General features: G+C 35.5%; 1 protein-coding gene across 1 annotated transcript in view; it reads right to left on the reverse strand.

The window, feature by feature from the left end:
- LOC150077779 (E3 ubiquitin-protein ligase RNF19B-like) overlaps positions 1 to 18977 on the reverse strand; it is a 233072-nt gene that overhangs the window by 158146 nt on the left and 55949 nt on the right. Inside the window, exon 3 of the mRNA XM_090385368.1 lies at positions 16888 to 17159. Within this exon, the coding sequence (XP_090241494.1) occupies positions 16888 to 17159 (272 nt within the window). The remainder of the gene's footprint in view (positions 1 to 16887; positions 17160 to 18977) is intronic.

Genomic DNA, 18977 nt, shown 5'->3' on the forward strand with positions numbered 1-18977 from the left:
GTTAAGAAAAACAAAATCTAAGGAAGTGCATCCAATTGATGTTGGTGGACAATGCAATGTTGAGTCTGTCTGGTGTGACAAGCACTAGGAAAGGAAAAATTACAGTAGATGTGTATTACAGGCCTAATGAATCTGATGAGTATAATGAGCAGTTGTGCAGAGAAATAGAGTGGGCCAGTAAATCAGAGTGTCTTAAAATGGGGGATTTTAATTTCCCAGAGACTGACTGGAATTTGTGGGTTGGTCACTCACACACTTGCAAGGCTTTTGTGGATTTATTGGATGAATGTTTTCTACAGCAACATGTTCGGGAGGCAACTAGAGGGAGTAATACTCTTGATCTGATTATCAGTAGTGATTCTTCCTGCATTAAGAATCTGCAGATAAAGGAACCACTAGGTGGCAGTGATCACAGAGTACTGAAGTGGGATTTACTCAAAGAGGTAAAGAAGGGAAGGGTTTTTGCTTTCGTAAAGGTGACTACGGTGGTCTGAGACTATTTAAATTCTTCACGGTGGAACTAACTGATGATGTTACCAACAGCAAATTCAAAGAATTAATCTTGGAAGGTACTAGGTTTTTCATACCAACTAAGAAATATTGTTCATCTGACATCCATTTAAGCCAAAATGGATGTCAGATGAACTAATTAGACATGTGGCAGTGAAAAAAAAATGCATGGGATACATTTAAATTAACAGGTGACACAGAAGCCTATGATAGATTATAAACTAGTCTGTCACCAAGTCACAAAGGAGGTTAGGCAGGCAAAGGCAGATTACGAGAAATCTTTGGCAAAGAAAAACAGCAAAGAGTTCTTTTCTTATGTAAACTCTAGAAGGAAGGAGATGAATCAGATTGGTCCACTTGGTATCGATGATCCTACTCAGGCGGCTAACAAACTGAATGAATAATTTGCATTTACATTCACACTTGAGGAGTTATTCAGGGAGGGAAATGCCAGAGTTGTATTAAACTCTGGCAGTAAGCTAGATAATCTTGTAATAACTGAGAGTAAAGTGGAGGAGAAATTGTTGAAGATAAACATAAGAAAGGCACTTGGGGTGCATGGAATCTATCCAGTTATATTAAAGGAGGCAGCAAAGAAAGTAAGCAAACCCGTAGCCATAATTATGAGAGCTTCCTTGGACTCAGGGGAGGTACCCATGGACTGGAGATGTGCAAATGTGAACCCCAATCCACAAAGGAGGATCGAGGGGGGGAAGACAAGTAATTACAGACCTGTTAGTTTAACTTCCGTTTCAGGGAAATTAATGGAGGCACTGGTTAAAGAAGCACTGCAGGATCATCTAGACAAACCTTCAGTTATAGCTCAGACACAGCATGGGTTTGTTAAGGGGAGGTCTTGTCTGACCAATTTGATTGGATACTATGATGTAGTCACAAAGGAAGTGGATGCAAAGCATAATTTTGATCTCATATATTTGGATCTTAGAAAGGCTTTTGATACTGTTGCACATGGAAGACTGCTGCACAAATTGGAGCAGTGTGGCACTGGAAGCAAATTGCTGCTATGGATAAAGGGGTGGTGAGGGGGAGAAGACAGAGTGGTAATCAATGGACACTGCTCTTCGTGGACTAATGTTATTAGTGGAGTCCCCCAGGGTTCAGTGTTGGGTCCATTGTAGTTTTCTGTATTCATCAATGATATTGATGATGGTAAATCAGGCTTAATGTCCAAGTCTGCATACGATACAAAGGTCGGCAGGGTTGTTAATGACACTAATGACAGTAAGCTGCTGCAACAGGATCTAGAAATGTTGAGCAGGTGGGCTGAGAGGTGGCAAATGAAGTTTAACATTGACAAATGTAAAGTACTACATATGGGAAACAGCAACCCCAGAGTAACGTATCAACTCTTTGGTACTACACTGACAGTGGTAGAGAATGAAAAGTACCTGGGGGTAATTGTGCAGGCAGATATGAAGTTTTCTGAGCAGTGCAGACGGTCTGCAAGAGTAGCTTATGGTGCCTTGTCAATGATATACAGAAATTTTTCTAGCAGGGATAAGGAGGTGATTATCCCCTTATATAAGGCAATGGTCAGGCCACACCTTGAGTGCTGTGTACAGGCCTGGAGGCCTCATTTTAAGAAGGATATAGAGCTGTTGGAACGAGTACAGAGAAGGGCAACAAGATTAGTGAATCGAACAAAGGGTTGCTCTTACGAAGAAAGGCTTACGTTTTGCGAATTACAGTGTCTGGAGACTAGGCACCTGCGAGGTGATCTGATTGAGGTGTATAAAACCTTGAATGGTTTGCATGCTCAATGCTGATGGGATTCTTCCTCTTGTTCAGAATAATCGCCTGAGAGGGCATAAATTCAAATTGAGGAAAGACAGTTGTAGGCCAGATGTGCGGATGTTTGCCTTTAGCCAGCAGGTGGTTGATTGCTGGAACAAACTTCCATCTGTCGTAGAAGTTGATAGCTTAAACAGATTCAAGGCAGAACTGGACAAACATTTGGAGTGACTGGATGGGTGAAATGAGAAGGGTGTGTGTATTTTTTTTTTTTTTATTTGCTGATGCTATATAAGTTTGCTTTCTTGCATCATGTGCCCTGCTAATGCACTCCCATCAAAATAATTTTGCATTACTTTTTTAACAACTGTCTTCATTATTTTCCCTATCACAGACAGAAGCGAAACATACAAGTCTGCTCTTACTTCGACCTTGGAACAAACTTTGTGTTTTGTTCACTTTTAGCTGTAGAACAGTTTTTCTTCCACCTTTATTTCCATTTATATAAAATAATTTAACTCCCAATCTATATTAGATGGACTTCTACTAAGCATGTACCTAAAAAATTCTTTGCACATGAGCACATCTGTAAAGGTTCATTAATAGTCATTTTCCAATTATATCCAATGGACCAATGTGATTCATTCCTTTCCCTCTAGTGTTAATATATCCAAAGAACTCTTAATTTTCTTTGTACTCATAGCCAAAGGCTTCATATAATTCTTCCTCAAGTTTGCTTAAGGAAGAATTATGTAAAAAATATCCATTAGTTGGTATAAAATCAAATGGCCTCTATGATCAAGTCTCTGAATATTTCCCATGTGGCATTTATGCTTTTTATCTTTATCTCAAATCAATTTTTATCTCAAATTGTTGGTCCCACTGAAAAAAAGTTTAAAACATGTCTGAGCCCATTACCTTTGTGAAAACAAAATCCTTTACCCTTAACAGAATCATTTGCCACCTAAAGGTTCCTTTACTTGAAGATTCATAATACATAATGAATGACTGTTTATAACCAGATGAAAAATATTGCTTTCTCTTGTTGCTTATCTATCATGCTTGTGTAGAAAACAGTCATCCAACAGATTGAGAAACATTTTGCTACTGAGGGAACTGTAAACCCATGCGTTCCAATGAATATCTGGAAAGTTAAAATCCACCCCGACAAGACATTTTGATTTGCAAAGCCACTCTCTGTCTGTATATCTGCTCATTATAATCATCACAGTAATTTGGTCAATAACAGACTTCTACTTTCATCTTTGTTTTTCCAGTGTTTATGTCACACCAGACTAACTGAACATTACACTGTCCTGTTTTTTTGGTTGTACTGTTTTAGAATTATGCAATTCTTAACCAAAAGTATATATCCCTGCTCCTTGTTTTCTAGTCTTTCTGCATACATTACAATTACCATATTAAAATTCTGAATTCCCAAATATTATAGTGGCACCATGTTTCTGTTATACCTATGATGTCAGAATTTGATGAATTAACCAATATTTCAAGCTCATCAAATTTATTTACTATGCTGCTAGCATTAGTATATTATCAAGTAAATGTATGCTTATCTGTTTTTCAGCAACTCTTACACAGCCCATATATCTGCTAGTCCCAAATGAATGCCCAGCAGTCATTTGGAATGAGCCTTTGCTTATCAGGCAAGTCACTCTGTTTTGCTGCATATCACAAGACAAGCAATACAAGAATAAATTACACATCTGCTTATGGTTGTCACTAAACTTTGTATATTGCCCCAAAAGTAAGTTTTCCGACCCACCTAACACTTCCTCAACAGCATTAGCAAATATCCTTGCACCTCTTCTATCAAGTGTATCCCATCTCTATAAAAACAGTGCCTTCTGTTAACAAGCACTGATCATGATGAGAAAAATTCTACCCCATCAATTTTTAACACTTAAATGATCAACAAGACCCTCATCATGAACTTCCTGTTGTTGTGCCTTGGTGAAATTCCAAACTCTTTCAAATTCAACCCTAATTCAAGATAAACATCACCTAATACTTGTTAAGTAAAGCCTCAGACTGCTTATACTTATGCATTAGTACCAACATGCACATCATATTTTGTGCCCTTAAAAGATAATTATTCAGCAATATCATCAACTTTTATCCCTAGTTCTATTCTCCTATCCTCATTGCATAAAATATTTCCCATTTCTGTGATAACAGTGTGTCCAAGAATAACTAACTCATATGGGTGGAACAGCACATTCTGCTTGTGGTGATCCTACCATGTAGCCAGATGCATAAGTAGGCTCTGACACTATGGTGGGTAGCTGAGTACTTTTAGCTACCTGATTTAATTCCTTCAAGCACTCAAATTCATCCAACAAAACAGTAAATTTCATTTAATTTCACCCCCTCCTCCCTCTGTACCTAGCACACACAAATGCATGTCCTTTGGCATTATGCTACAGTCAGATCTGCATGCATACATACATACTATATATACACACACTGCTTGCGATAACACCCTGATTTGTAGGAGAACCACATTTTGTACCCTCCCTCTCCGATTTCCTTCTGAACTTTAATAAAAACTGAAATACAATACAAATTTCACATTTCTTCTATGTGTAATACTGGGCTTTCCAATACAGAATCTGACTAACTTCAAGGATTGGTTCCTTGACTGATTTTAAAATAAAAGCAGTCATATCATTATGGTTCTGTACATTTGGAAAGATACAAACATTTCACAATTTGGCCACTAGTAACTGCAGTATTGCCTGATTGAAGATTATTATAAAAATATAATATTATATTATATTATATAAAATATAATATATAGTGCATATTATTATAAAATCAATTTATTGCAGTTTGATTCACCCAAACATCCTTAGTTGGGTGCCTATGTACATACAGTAAACCCTCGATTTAATGGACTAATGGGGGAGAAGAGGTGTCCATTAATGCCGAAAGTCCGTTAAATCGAATGTAACCTGTCGCATTTTTTATTGTTCTTAATGTAAAAAAAAAAATGCTTTAATACAATATACAGTACTGTACAATATAAATTATGTTGCAATTTGGCCTTTGATTTACAGATATCAGAAACAGTTTTTTTTTATGCTGTAAATTTCACAAACACGTGCTACTGAGACGCCTTGTTCTAATTTCTGTGCAACATTTAAGTTAACACGCTTTCTTTTAACTCCTCTATCACTTAATGCCATTTTAAATTGTAAGGATTGCAAAATTATTTAATAAATAGTCACAATTAAGAAATCACAGAACCACTCTGTATACAACCTGACCGCACAATAGCTTGAGGCATACTGAGACCGAAACAAAGCGAGTCAGTAGACCTGAGTGTCCGAGTCATGTTCAGCTCACAAGTCACCGTTTGCTCTTATCTGTTATCCTCAGAAAACAGATATTTGAACGCATTCTCAGAAAGAATAAAAAACAATTTCCTGAATTTGATTATAAAAATAAAAGTAGGTAATTATCAAAACAATAATGGAAATCGGTAATTATTATTAATTAAAAATTAATAATAACATTGAAATTTTGTATAACCTAAAAAAAATAATATGGTCGAGATTAATATGTACATTACTGTATTATTATTTGTCCGGTCCGTTAAATCCGAAATCCGTTATATTGGGGTCCGTTAAATTGAGGGTTTACTCTATATACATAAACAAGGCAATAAACATACAAACCATACATAAAAATAATAAGCATACAGAAACATCAGATATACATAAAATAATACGACCCATATAACAACCAATACGAGCATATAAAACCAAATGCAGATATTTCTAATACATATACAGGTATATACATACATACACACACAATAATACATACAAATAATAAACACACAAATACAGGCACTCCTCTACATATGTACAAACGACTTACGTACAACTCGCAGTTACATACAAAGCACAAAGCTGTTGCTATGTTTGGTTATAAGAATCAATTTTGCATGCCTTCGTGATATTTTTCTAAAGCAGATTTCTGGAGGTCACTACCATAAAACTATAAAAAACAATTAGCAGTTTACGGTTTATTGGGCTTTTCTGTTAGCACAATCTATTAAAACGGGTAGTAAACTCAATCTTATTGCATTTGTGATGATACCGATAGCTGGAATTCAGTGGAATTTTACATTATTATGGTGAAATGTGCTTCCCTTTCACTGAAATCTTCAATCATATAAAAAACATAAATAACTTTTAAGAATCTTCTCTTCATTTCTATTTTTTGAGCTTCATAAAGTTGTTACTCGGTATCTCACTTGTGCATATCGTGTTAGTTGCAATTTGTGAGTTATGTGTTCTTTGTTATTGATTGCTTATTTTCTTACTGTTTCAAATTTTATGACCAAAAAAAAAAAAAAGAAAAAAAGTCAGTGAACAGAAATATCAATTAGTTACACTATTAATTAAGCTATACGTAAGTGTAAATTTATTTTTATTTTGCTAATCTGTTGGAAATAGTCTTCCAATTTTCATGCATCATTTAATTTTGTTAATTGGAGGAAGTAATGTGTAAATTTGTGCTCTATATCTTTACTTTTATAGCCTGTGGATAATATTTCTCCTAATTTCACTTATTAGAATAGCCATTTAATACAATTAAAATTCAGCTAATGAACGTGATCACAATGACCAGCGCTTACTCCATATCGCATAGTGAAAGGTGTTTTATTTGGAGAGTCCATAGTGTAAAGTGATTTGATCGTAGATTAAATTAAATTATATATCGTATTTAGATTAAATTAGTTTTGAATAAATACTGTACTCTACATTATTATTCATTGTATGTTTTTTCAGCCTCATTTAACTCAGTTACAAATCGTAAAATGCTGTACATGACGAAGTTTTTTGGGGGTTATAATCTCAGTGCATTGTACTGTACTGTACATGTATTTTGTATTTACAAGACCAAAGTTGGACTTACGTACAAAATGGACTTATGTAAGTGAAAAAAACAAAACAAAAAAACATGATTAAGTACGTTAAGTCGAGGAGTGCCTGTAATTTAAAGCAGAGATTAATATTCTCCTCTGCAGAGTGGGGTTGACCATCTTGAAAAAGATGATCTGGAAACTGCTACAGCTGTATTAGGTGGTACATGTTCTGTGTCTTCTGAGATCATGATGAGATGTTGGCTTTCTCATCGCAGAACTTGTAAAGGTCAAATTTTCAGGGTGTTTTACATTTGGAGGGTGTTGGCAACAAAATACCTGCTAAGCATGGCTAAATTCTGTAATGAGCTTCTTTGCAGAATCTACACATCATTGCAAATGACATGGGACAGCCTAGGCTAGCAACAAGATTGTGGACATTTGGGGAGCCAAGACGATCAGTGAGGATCTGAGAGAAGATACGTAGATTTCCTGTCACGAGCAACCAAGGTTAGCAAACATTATAGATCTTGAGAAGGCTAAAGGGTCACCAATAACATGGTTCGACCACCTTAATATCCAGTATTCGATACCCATGAAATTTTTTGATGACAGTGAGAGGAGCAGAGAACGATATCATTGAGGCATACATGGGAATTGGAAAAAGACATGTTTGTACATAGTTTGTGGTTGCTTATTCCAGTTATTTCTTATCATCCATGTTGCTGACAGAGTTGGCAAAGTGTTGTTTGGCCCTTATCAGGCTAAAACAGCAAGTCAGGCTCTCATCCCACATAAGCCCAAGATCAGTATGATGTGAGACCTTCTGGACCCTAGTACCATTGATGTAGATATTTATGTTGTTCTTCTTTAAATTGGTAAATGATATTTGAGCTGACATGATTGGTTTTATGGATAGGCCAATTTTATCAAGATAAAGCTCAAGTTCTTCTATTAAGGTAGTGGCATGGGTATTTATAGCATTAGATTTGTCACTTTTTAGACAAGACAAAGTTTTACATCATCTGCACAAATGCTGCAATCAGGATTCAGAGAATGAAAGGGATCCAAAGCAGCAGCAGCAGCAAAAAACAGGGAATGCCAAAAAAAGAGAGAGAATGCCACCTTTAGTGGCTCCTCTGTAGATGTGGTTCTATTGGAAGGTTTTATGTTCGACTCACATGCCTCTGTTTGAGAATGGAATTGAGGATTTTTAATAAGCTTTCCTGTATTCTAAATTATCTTCAAGTACTGTCATCATCATTTCAAGTAAAGACATTGCCGAAAGCAGCTTTAATGTCTAAAAAGATTACATCAATCTGCCCTTTGGTGCTCAGTCATCTGGATCCAAAATAGGGTGTCCAATAAATTTGTCATAGTCAATCTATTTGGAATCACAGTGTTATATGGAAGTCTTTTCTGCAAATAATGCATAATAAGAATTAACTGCATATGTTGTGTTCTATTGGTACTCTAGTTTTTGCTAGCATTCTAGAGCTTTTAAACAGTGTTTGGTTGTGGTATTAAGTAGACCAGGTTTAACTGCGCTTTTGTCAAAAAAGAGGATAGCTGAGTTTTCAAATGGAAAGTACACTTGCCTTTACTTCACTTAAGTTTTTGTAATGGTAACGCAAGGACTGCTGCTGAGGAATTCTGATGCCAGTTTTCCAATTGTATTGTCCCTAATCAACACACCAATGTCTGTGATAAAATGGATGATTTGGTGTTGCATCTGAATATAGAGTTCTGCATCAGGTTCAGTACCAGCAAGTTACCTATAATGCAAGCCAGTTCTCAGGAGACTGAAGTTTGTGGGTCAGGTGCAGTTCCAGTATTTATAAACAACTCATTGCCACATGACACTGAACGACCAGCATTAAAAGTTTCAATAAAGAAAAGGTTGGAAAGAGGACAATTTATTTGATGTGGAAGATTAAAACAATAAAAATGTTGACCCTCCATCTGACAATAAAGAATATTTTCATTGTCAAGTGTCTGCAGCTGTATTTCTGAACCAAAGAAGATTGACAATTGTCTTCTGCACAGCAGAAATGTGTAAAATGAATTAAGTCAATGATTAAGACAATAAAATATTAATATTATTAATGATTGATTTTTGCATTATTACCGTTGTGTAAAAAATTTCAAAAAATTTTTGAATATGTCCTTTTTTCCTGTTTGGGTAGAAATAATGCAGGCAACTCCAGTTACTGTGGTGTGGGTCCAGTTACAATGGTCACATAGAACTGTGTCCAAAAATGACAATGGAAAAATCTGAAATAACATAATTCAAGCACTGCGATGCAGTACTGGAACAGGTATTTATTCGGAAAATACCTGCACGCTTTGTGATTCTTAAAATGGTTGTTTGGTAGATGCTAAGTAAAGGGCATTTTTTTTTTTATATACATACCATTTTCAACAAGTACTTTGAAGAAGCAGATTCTGAGCCACAAGTGAACTTTTCTCATTAGGTGTACCCTATTCATGATGTGTGCAGGTAAACTTTATTCACTGATGAAACAATGTTTAGTCGAAATGGAGTGAATAATATTCGTAATAAGTGCAGTACAGGCTTGTAATAATCTTCATGCAACAGTTGAAACCAACTTCAATCAATGCCGGTTATTGGTAAATATATAGTGCAGAGTTGCTGGGAACCAATGAATTTGTGCAGGTGTCAGAACCAAGGATCAATTACATTAGCTTTTTTTTTTTATTCCATAATAGCTTCTGATAGCTTCTCACATTAAAACTGACAGCGCTGACTGCAAAACATCTGATGCTTCATTTATTTCATTATCTTCAATGATATTGATAAGTAATGGAAACTTGTCTGCAAAAAAATTTTAAATTTGAAAATGAAGCACTGCCAATTGATGAAATTTGTGCTATCTCTGCATTTTTAAGAGCATTTCTCAATGGGAATTTTGTGCACCGTGTAGTCACAGAAATAAAGTACTTCCTTGCTGAACGAAAAAACAGAATCTTCTCTTGTTTTAGACTCTTCACAACCTTGGCAGTAGAAATGCCTGTCACTAAATCAAAATCATCACTCTGCTATGACAAACAGCTTCCAAAATGGAGGTTGAAAAAAAAACAGTTACTATAACAAGTTTGCACATTACATTCTTCAATGTGTCTTGGAATAATGATCTCAATACATTGATATAAGGCACGACAGATTGAAAAGCTACGTTTGTATTTTAAAATGCTGGAATAACATTTAAAAGAAACAAGAAAACTGCTTTATTCAAGCCAGAAGAAAGGAACATGAACAGATTTTCTGCATGAGCAAGGACATGATTAAAATTATCAGCTTGCTCAGACTGTTTAGGATTGCTTTTACCATAAGTTTGCAATTCAGAAGTTTTTTCTTGAGTTTATTGATTTGTCTCCTTTCAAAACTTTTAGATCATGAAATGGATTTGAACATGAGTCAATGCACCACTCACTAGTAGTGACTGCTTGTGTACTTTTCATTCTGGTAACTCTGGAAATTGCTCATATTGCTCACCACTTCTAACCTCTTCTTTAAACAGACTTGTGAAAGGTTGCCACTGTTATACCAATTTATTTAACTAAAGACAGAAAATGCATACACACATGCTTCAAAATCTTTTACTTCAGGGGAATGAACCAGTTGAAACTGTTCATATCTATCTTTCCTTTTATCACTTCTTTCTAGATAGTATATTTCCGCCAAGTATTAATAGGATGACAAGGACAGTCTATAATTACCAAGTGCTCAATCCCCCTCTTTTAATACTCTTACTACTCCAGTTTTTAAGGCCTATCATAACAGGCACATTATCAACACTAAGAGCTAGACAGTTTTTCTAAGATATTCTACATGCCTTCAGGTTGTTCAGAACATGATGTCCAATATTGTACTCTGTAGAGTCACCATCCAATGCTGGCACTGAGGGCAAGCTGCTTTTGATTTGGTGATTTTTTTTTTTTTTTTTTTAATTATGAAAAAAAAAAAAAAAAAAAAAAACCGTGACAATGGAATATAGCTTAAAATCACTTCGATGATTGTCATTTATAAAAACAGAAAATGGCCCATTTTTCAGCACCATCATCTCTTTCTCTATCCAAGCAATTCCATTAACAATGCCTGCTGTTGTCCTTCCATAACTGCATAACTGTTTTCTTTTTTGCTATTAGGAAACATATTTCTGAAAAATGGCTCTGTATGATCAGCACAACTCAGAGGAAGATTGTTCATGATAAATGAGGCAAATAAACATTTGGTTTGTTGGCACCATGAAAGGCAACATCTATTTTTGCAATTCATTCTGTGCACTGCTGTTATTAAACTTATTTAAATGCAAAATGTCTGATTAGGTCACATTTCTTACTGCTTGAAACTGAAACACATCATCAACATATGCCATTTTTCAGAAATATGTTTCCCAATAGCAAAAAAGAAAAGAGTTATGGAAGAACAACAACAGGTATTGTTAATGAAATTACTGACAAACTGAACGAGTATTTTGCATCTACATTAACACATGAGAAGGGAATGCCAAAAGTTCTGACATTTCCCTCTCCTCGTGTGTGAATCAAACTCTGGCAGGGAGTTAAATGATTTTGTAATAACTGAGACCAAAGTGGAAGAGAAATTGTTGAAGTCAAACATAAGAAAAGCACCTGGTGTGGATGGGATCTATCCAGTTATATTAAAGGAGACAGCAGAGGAAGTAAGCAAACCCTTATCCATAATTATGAGAGCATGGATTGGATTCAGGGGTGGTCCCCATGGACTGGAGATGTGCAAATGTGTCCCCAATTCACAAAGGGGGATCAAAGAGTGACTAAACTAATTACAGACCTGTTAGCTTAACTTCTGTTCTAGGTAAATTAATGGAATCTCTTGTTAAAGAAGTAATGCAGGACCATCTAGACAAGACTGCAGTTGCAGCTCAGACACAGCACTGATTTGTTAAGGGAAAGTCTTGTCTGACCAATCGGATTGGATACTATGATGCAGTCGCGAAGGAACTGAATGCAAAAAATAATTTGGATATCATATACAGTAGATTCTTGATTTTCTGGGATAGATGGCAAAAAACAAATCCCGGATAATCGATTTCCGGGTTAATCCAAAAATACAGAAGTCCCAGACATACATAAGAGATACGTTCCAGGACTTCTTACTTCGTCGAGTTTTACGTAACTCGGGAATGACTAGTAACATATTGCTGCTATATTATTATTGACAAATCTGAATTCAGCACAATACTTGTTAATGTTTGACTATTTTCATACATTCTTATTAGTTTAATTTTCTGATCCAAATTGATCGCCTTCCTTTTCTTGGTAGATTTACTAGTACTGCTGTCACTTATTCTCTTGGTCGATACCATGATAATGGTCAAAATGAAATTTTCTGTAAAGAACTTCACAGGGTTAAGGCAAAAGCTCACTATTATCACCCCACGCGAGCTCACATTTTACTAAAACACATTTCTGGAGGTCAACAAAAAACAATTAAAAACAATTTGTACTTTCTGTTTTATTGGGCTTTTCTGTTAGCACAATCTATTATAAATGGATAGTAAACTCAATCTTATTGCATTTGCGATGATACCGATAGCTGGAATTCTGTGGGTTTTTACATTATTATGGTGAAGTGCATCCCCTTCGCTAAAATCTTGTCATATGTATATATATATAAAAAAAAAAAAAAAAAACATAATTGTAAGAATCTTCTCTTCTTTCCTATTGTTGCTTGTTACTCCAATCTCACTTGTGCGTGCTGTGATTGTCATTATTGATTGCTTATTATTATTTTTTTTGTTGTTGTTTTAAATTTTACAATCCTAAAAAATAAATGAATAAATAAAAAAATTTTAAAAATTAAGTGAAAACAAATTTATGTAAATCCAGGGACTTACTAGATCGAAAAATGTTCAGCAACCTACGTAAAAAATATGGCAATAGATAAAAAAAAAACTTACCACGTACTACTTGTGTGTCCAATATGATGCTTCCCTTTACTTTTTGCAATGTTAATTTTAAATCTAATAGCTTCCCTTTATTTTTTACAATGTTGCATATGGTTTGGTCACCAACATTATAATGGTTCCTTAGAGATTTAACGGATGCACTGTTTTCAAACTTTTGAATAATTTCAAGTCTTTGTTTAACTGAAAGTGTAACTCTTTTGCGTTTACCCATCATTTTCGCAATTTATAAATTAAAAAAATAATAAAAATAAAAATTTACTATAAAAAAAAATTTACATTCCTGACATAAATAACGAAACAAAATTTGTCTTTTTGCGGTGCAACGGAACATAACAATCGACACAACACACTAAAACAAACTAAACATTTTTCTCTTTTTTTTTTTTTTTTTTTTGAGTGGCAGGTGTAAAGACAGCAGGGGTTGCAAGATAATAGGCACCTTTATCTCCCAATGACGACTTATAATGCCGGTTCTTGTCGCTTATTTATGACTTGCAAAATATCTGTTTATACCTATTCTAGTTATTACTTGAATTTTATGATTTCTGGTTGATTTTTTTTTTTTTTTTAATTCTCTTGAAATTCCCCAGTTAATCCAATCCCGGTAAATCGATAAACCGGCTGCTGTACTTGGATTTTAGAAAAGCTTTTGATACTGTTGCATATGGAAGACTACTATAAAAATTGGGGCAGTATGGCATTAAGAGCAAATGGCTCTATGGATAAAGGGATGGTTGAGTGGGAGACGACAGAAGGTGGTAATCAATGGACACTGCTCTTTGTGAATAATGTTATTAGTAGAGTCCCCAAGCGTTCAGTGTTGGATCCATTGTTGTTTTCTGTATTTATTAATGATATTGATGAAGGTATATCAGGTTTAATGTCCAAGTTGGCAGATGATGCAAAGGTTGGCATAGTTGTTAATGACACTAATGACAGTACACTACTGCAGCAGAATCTAGAAAAATTGAGCAGTTGGGCTGACAGGTGGCAACTGAATTTTAACATTGGCAAATGTAAAGTACTGCATATGGGTAGCAGTAACCCCAGATTGACATATCAACTGAGTGGTACTACACTCAAGTTAGTAGAGAATGAAAAAGACCTGTGTGTAATTGTGCAGTCAGATATGAAGTTTTCTGAGCAGTGCAGACAGTCTGCAAGAGTAGCTCATGGTGTCTTGTTAATGATATACAGGAATTTTTTTTTTTTAGCAGGGATAAGGAGGCGCTTATCCCCGTGTAAAAGGCAATGGTCGGGTCACACCTTGGGTACTGTATATAGATGTGGAGGCCTCATTTTAAGAAGGATGTAGAGCTGCTGAAACGAGTACACAGAAGGGCAAAGAGATTGGCAAATGGAACAAAGGGTTGCTCTTATCAAAAAAGGCTCAAGTTCTGCAAATTGTAGTGTCTGGAGACTAGGCACCTGCGAGGGGATCTGACTGAAGTGTATAAGGCCTTGAATGGTTTGTGCAAGTTCAATGCTGATGAGATTCTTCCTCTTGCCCAGATTAATAGTCTGAGGGGGCATATATTCAAACTGAAAAAGACAGATGTGTAATAGATGTGCAGAAATTTGCCTTTAGCCAGGATGTGGTTAATTACTGGAACAAATTTCCATCTGTCGTTGTGGAAGTTCACAGATTAACCGCTTCTTGGAACATTTTTTTTTTGAAAATGTGCTATAACGGATTGACTTTTTTTATTTTACAGATTAAAAGTATGCATCATGCGAATACTCATTGTAGAGTTTTTTGTGTTTTTTATAAAATTTTTAGTAGAATAAATGGGAGTAATTAACCCATTTGGGCTATCCCGAATTATCTCGTGTATGGCAAAAAGTGTGCAAATTATACAGATTTTTTAAATAAATTAGTGCTTGAGCTAAAGAAAGGAACAGAAAAACCCTCTTCACTACTCATTATATAAATAAATTTAAAAAATCAAGTGGAACGCACAAGCAGTAATCTCCCATCACAAGCGATAATTGTGAACTAACAACATTGACACACGGCCACCGCAAGTGGTTTGTTTGTTTATTTGGTTTTTTTTAGGAGCATTAGCAACTAAGGCCATATTGCTCCGGGGATATGAGGTGGTCATTCCCTGATCTTTCCGCATCCTCCGTATTTGGTGGTGACAGGCTTGAACCCTGGTCTAATCAAGAAGCGTGTGCTACGCACTGCTGCTCCTGCGCACGTGACTACGGAGGTGCCCACAGCAAGTGGATAGGCAAGGTAAGCGTCACTGCAGTTCATGAGAGTGCTGAAATATTTTTCAATATTGTTTTCTAATTGGTTAATGCTTATCAGTATTCAGCACTTAGGAGGGCAAATTATATTTTCCTTACTGGCGGCACATAGGAATGCACGCTATTGTTCCGACATTGCTATATAATAAGTAAATATAAGTAAAATGAAAGCCAGGCGTAAGATAATCCCGAGAAATCTCAGGATTTATCTGGCTAATGCAAAATTAGTCAGATAAATGCCCGAGAAAATACGTCTCAATCGTAAATTTGGAGGTATTATTGTATCCCGAGATATTTTGTGTAGTTCCAAATAACTTTTAAAACTAAAAACAAGGTATCTCTGGATAATCCATGGGGGGGGGGGGGGGTAAATAAAATCAAGGCAGAACTAGACAAACATTTGGAATGAATGGATGGGTGGGTGAAATGGGAAGGTTTTTTGGGTTTTTTTTGGCTGATTAGCATTAGCATTAGTAGAGGCATTTGATGCAAGAAAGCAAGCTTATGCAGCATCAGCCAAAAAAAAAAAAAAAAAGAAAGTAACATAAATAAAAATAACCACTTCCACTGATGGTGTATAAGCTTGCTTTCTTGTATCATATGCCTCTACTAATGCTAATCTGCTATATCGATACGAAAACAATGGCGGCAGAATTCGAATGGTACTATTGACACACATCGTGCAAATGTGTTACGTTTTTTCAGATTTTACAATACGCGAAAAATCTCAGATATGTCTTCTGAAATTATGTAAATTTTTTTAGAATCTTACTGAAAAACACTGTTAATTGGTTTTTGAATCAAGGAAGTCAGATGAAATATCGTGCATTACAGAGAACGATATTATTGTGCATTTCTATTTTGAAGTGTAGATTACCACAGTACACCTGACAACCAATTCATTAAGGAAAATAAGCAGAAATTATTGGGGGGTACACAATTTTAACACAAAAAGAAAAAGATGAAGGATACTCTTTGTCACCAATTATATTATGATAGTAAGATAGAGAAGGGTCAAACCAAGTAAATCCTAAATCCATAGAGCTGGCAGCTATGCACAATGTACGATAAACAAATAGTAATAATTCATTATTTATACATTTAGTAAATTGATAATATATTAAAAAAAAAAAAAAAATTCTGGATTTTTATTTTTCTGAATTTAATAAAATCTAGGATTTGTGAACAAATCTTTCTGAAAGACCCAAATATAAAAATATTAAGATCCATTCACCTGGAATCTAGTTGTTACATGCAGATTGAAAGGCAAACAAAGACAATACGCACTTATGCATATGCATCTAAAAAAAGCCAGAGAACTACCACAGAATCAGACCATTATTTCATATAGACAAAAGCACGTTGTATATTTTTCTTACTGCTCTCAGATATCTCAATTTTCAAATACTGCTGTAAACACTCATAACATGCATGCCATAGAACTACTACAGAATCAAACTATTATTTCATAAAGACAAAAAGCATGTTGTATATTTTTCTTACCTGCTCTCAGATATCTCAATTTTCAAATACTGCTGTAGACACTCATAACATGCATGATGGTGGCATGAACTCAGTTCAGGAAAACAACTTTGGGGTAATTCTAATAAACAAAGGGGACACTCAAGTACACCACTAGTCATCCCATGATGTCCTGACACACTGGAATCATGTCTTGAATCACTATGTCCCATGGAAAGGCTGTTGGATTCTGAATCTGATGAGGAATGTCCAATGGCAGTTAAACGAAAGGCCTCTCTCACTGATGTGGTATGCTACATTAAATAAACAGACTATGTTGGGCATGAAATATAAAAATCAGATAATTCTGTATTACTTGATTCTTAAAAGTAAGCATGATACTGGATTATTTTTAAAAAATTTACAGAGCATTACATATAATGTTCCTTATTATAAAGATTTATAGCAAAAAAAAAAAAAAAAAAAAATTGTAAAATTGAAAAAAAATATTCAACAGTTAAAAAAGGGAAAAATTCCCCTAGTTCCTTAATCATGATTGAGCTATCAAAATGAATCATATGGTGATGATAGGATCAAGTTAATTAATGTGTGCAATGTGTTACATTTCAAGTCACTGTAAACAGTAATAATTCATTAATAACAAACAAACAAAAAAAGAGCAAAAAGAAACAGCTTTTATATGCAGACAGAACATTCTGCTTCCTCAAATTTACCAAACTGCCTATTCATTCCTACATTTCATTCCAAAATGGCAGAGAATCTGTTAAAGATAATGAATGTTTAGGCTGACCTTCAATTTCAAGGCATAATGAAACAGCTGTTAACATGTGTGAAAAAATTTGCTCGGGTTGGCAAATCACCATCTGAAAAATTGCTGATGAACTAAGAATTTTCCTTGGATCATGCCAGGTGATTCTGACCAAAAACTTAGTACACACAAAGTTACCAATAAAATCTGTTCCGAAACCATTAAAAGATGCTCAAAATAAAACTAGACAACTAATTAAAGAGCTTGGTAACTTAGGCACCTGAGAGGGGACCAGACTGAAGTCTATAAAACTCTGGGAGGAGACAATAAAATGAATGAGGGCAAAATATTTATTCTTATAAATGAAAAGGCACCAGAGAAGCAATTTTCTGTTTACAAATATTGCTACAAAGGTGCTATGAACATCAAAAAGACGTGTATATATGTTTTATTGACTACGAGAAAGCCTTCGATTCAGTAGACCACGACCGCCTAATTGACCGACTGAGAAAACTTGGGCTTGAAAACAATGATATCAACTTTATTACAACTCTCTACTGGAATCAAACAGCCCGGCTTCGCTATGACAACGACCTGACAGACCCAATTCCAATAAAAAAAGGCATCCGGCAAGGCTGTCCATTATCTCCCATTCTTTTTAACATCTATTTGGAAATGATCTTCGACCAAACACTGGCTGACAAGAACATTGGCATAAAAGTTAACGGACACTACATCAATAACTTAAGATATGCTGATGACACAGCACTAATAGCAGATTCAGAACAAGATTTACAGACCATCTTGAACGAAGTGGACATAGAAAGCCAAGCATGGGGGCTACGAATCAACAAAAAGAAAACAAAGGTGATGAAGGTCAGCAGGACTGCAAGCAAAATCACGATCAAACTAAACAACGAAAAATTAGAGCAAATACACCGCTTCAAGTATCTCGGAGTACTCATTGATGACCAGCTGAACCATGAGGCCGAAATCAAAAGCAGAATTGAACAAGCCAGGCAGGCATTCACCAAATGGAGAACCCTCCTCACCGACAGAAGCTTGAACATCATGCTCAAATTATGCACATTGAAATGCTACATCTGGCCAATACTGCTCTACGGTGTAGAAACCTGGACTCTAACATCAGCCACTACAAAAAAGCTCCAGGCCTTCGAAATGTGGCTCTACCGAAGAATGCTGAAAATTCCGTGGACAGCCAAGATAACCAACGCACAGGTCCTGCAGGACATGCACACGGAACGGGACCTGCTCAAAACCATCATCAGCAGGAAATGCAAATACCTAGGTCACATCGCTAGGAACCAACAAAAATATCACCTACTACCACTCATCCTGGAGG

The sequence above is a fragment of the Mastigoproctus giganteus genome, chromosome 11, assembly GCF_048544385.1.
Source record: "Mastigoproctus giganteus isolate SK-2022 chromosome 11, ASM4854438v1, whole genome shotgun sequence".
In the NCBI taxonomy this organism is placed as follows: Eukaryota; Metazoa; Arthropoda; class Arachnida; order Uropygi; family Thelyphonidae; genus Mastigoproctus; species Mastigoproctus giganteus.